This window comes from Plectropomus leopardus, unplaced genomic scaffold, assembly GCF_008729295.1.
Source record: "Plectropomus leopardus isolate mb unplaced genomic scaffold, YSFRI_Pleo_2.0 unplaced_scaffold28920, whole genome shotgun sequence".
Lineage (NCBI taxonomy): Eukaryota > Metazoa > Chordata > Actinopteri > Perciformes > Serranidae > Plectropomus > Plectropomus leopardus.
This window is the reverse complement of record NW_024631513.1, coordinates 1-2607: the sequence shown is the minus strand read 5'-3', so window position 1 is coordinate 2607 and position 2607 is coordinate 1. Positions and strand designations below refer to the sequence as shown.

Sequence of the window (2607 nt, the reverse complement as noted above, 5' to 3'; positions counted from 1 at the left end):
CATATATATACATAAATAATCAATATACCACTTTTGGCTGCCGGTAAACTCCTACACTGACTGACATGTTCTCCCTTTGTCCCCCCGCAGACTTCCGATGCCCGTCACTCTCAACATGGGAGCGAGGATGCCCGCGTGGTGAGTTGGCGCGATGAAAACAGACTCAACACTGGCCTCTATTGTTTCCCTGGAAACCACAATAGGCTCCCATAGTGGCATTAACAATACTGTGATTGTGCCTGTTGATTTGCTTGAACGCTCGCCTCTGCATGTGTGCAGGTTCGACCTCATGGGTCTCTCCCTACACAGCCAGGAGGATGAAGTAGGAATCAAGAAGGCAGCAGACAACAGTGAGTTTATCAGAACGTGTTCACTATTGTGTTAATGTGATTAATGCCTCTCTACGATGCTCATTTCTCACCCTAACATTACCTTTCAGAGCGCCTGTAAACATTATTGTCATGAGACTGTTGACGCGTCATGTGAACTAATTCATTTCGGTCAGGCCATTTATTTCAGAAATCAGAAATGAATTTGATGTCTGAGGCTCCTCCCAGTGGTTAGAAAGCAAAACTTACCTTAAAGTACAGAGTAACACAAGACAAGGTCAAAACCTAGTAAACTGCTGCACTGTGTACAACACTGGAGCAGGGGTACTCAATTTATGGCCCGGGAGGCCAAATCTGGACCCCGATCGTGCACCAGGTGACCCCCCAACCATTTTCTAATTCGCAATAAAAATAAAGTAATTCACACTGGGAATTATTTTTGTACTTCTGGTATACATAAGTTGCCAGACAAGCAATAAACTTTACGGAGCAATAAAATATAAAAACTTAATAAAAGATACAGATTTATAATAAAAGAGAAAAGAGCTAAGATATACAAGGTAAAATCGATTACTAAATGACTTTAAAAAAAATCACTATTAAAACAGCAAAACAGCAGTGCAGACAAGAGGTGCAAAGATAAAAAGATAATTTAAAATGATTTAATCTAATCCTAATGTCCTAAAATCCTACAAATGTTAAAAAATTTGAGAATTGTCCGAAAATCCTAGAAATGTTCTAAAATCAGAGAAACACCCTAAAATCTTAGAAACACGCAAAAGTCCTAGAAATGTCCTTAAATCCTGGAAACATGTAAGGGGCTGCCTGGCCTCCTGACATTTTTTAAATCGACCCCCAAGCAAAACGAACTGACTCTCCCTTCGTTAGAGGGCTTTTATAGGACTGACCTCGTGTGCTGTGGTCCTGCCAAAATTGATATGAGTCCTAAAAGTGACAGGGAAGGGTTTGTTTCCAATAAATGCTATCACTGTGTGTTGTCTCTCTGATATGATGAATAACATGTTTGTTTCCTCTAGTCAAGGCCATAATTGACCATGAGGTCAAAAATGGGATTCCCCCGAATCGCATAATGCTCGGTGGCTTCTCTCAGGTGGGACTTCATATCTCAGTGTTTTGTTAGACAGTGGAAACCGCTTGTGATCAAACACTTATATGGATCAAAGCGTCTGACATTTTGGGGTCTTTTTGTGCAACACAACGTGGAAAAACAATATAAAAAGTCGATAATTGTGTTTTTGTTTTATAACCCTTCTTGTCTATCTCTATCATGATACTTACGGTGATCTGCTTTAGAAATAAAGGAAAACTGTTATAATAATCATCCCCTGATAATAATCAATTTCACCCAGACAGATGTGATCACTAAAAGCGGTTTCCACTGTTTTCCACAAAGTCAAATCTCCATATCTCTAACTCACTATTTTAAAAAATTGAAATACTGTAACAAACCTCTCTCTCCATGTTTGCTTCCTCCGTTCCTCCTCAGGGTGGGGCCTTGTCCTTGTATACCGCCCTGACCTGCGAGCATCAGCTGGCCGGCGTTGTGGCCCTCAGCTGCTGGCTACCACTTCACCAGACCTTCCCATCGGTATAGTCACAGTCTTACTGGGGAGAAGTTAAAATGGTCTTTCTGCCTCTTAAATGTAATACTTGTTCAAATGTTACTAGCCAGTGTCCAAAATAAGGACCCGTCCAGCAAAATCTCTGATCCACCGCACTGCACAGTGTGACAGCGTAAACAAACTAACGGGGCTAACATCAGGTCGTAAATGTGCAACAACATTTTTTTCTGTCACTAGATATCGCACAAAAGCCAGAGACTGTGTCGTATTAAGTTGCTGTGAGTTTCAAATTTAATAATGATAGTAATACATTGGATTTATATAGCGCCTTTCACAAACTCACGGTCGTTTTACAAAAAAACATGTTTTTTACCACCACTGAGCAGAAGGTGCCTCCTCTGTGCGCTGCCTGCATGTCTGCAGCGCCAAAGAGTGCATGAAAGTCAAGTGCACTCACTCTGCAGCAAATCTGGGGATGAAAACATCGGAGCTGGTAGAGCCCGTCGGTGAGAGAAATCAGGCTGATTTGCAGTTCAGTTCAGTGCACGATAACAGAAACGGAAGTTCATAGCATCTCTCCGATTTGCTGAAAGTGCGAAACAGACCTCGGGACTTATTTCCACTACTTTTGGGCGTGTAATCTGATTGCTGGATACTGGAGCCACATAGCTCGTGAGTTGTGCAGCATCTTTACT

The 2607-nt window shown here is 41.7% G+C and overlaps 1 protein-coding gene across 1 annotated transcript; it reads left to right on the top strand.

The window, feature by feature from the left end:
• Nucleotides 1-84: 84 nt before the first annotated feature.
• LOC121938230 (acyl-protein thioesterase 2-like) lies at nucleotides 85-2570 on the top strand. Its single transcript, XM_042481500.1, has 4 exons — nucleotides 85-138; nucleotides 280-350; nucleotides 1367-1440; nucleotides 1837-2570. Exons 1-4 carry the CDS (start codon nucleotides 98-100, stop codon nucleotides 1942-1944), a joined length of 294 nt encoding a protein of 97 aa, XP_042337434.1. The 5' UTR covers nucleotides 85-97; the 3' UTR covers nucleotides 1945-2570.
• The last annotated feature ends 37 nt before the right edge of the window (nucleotides 2571-2607 follow it).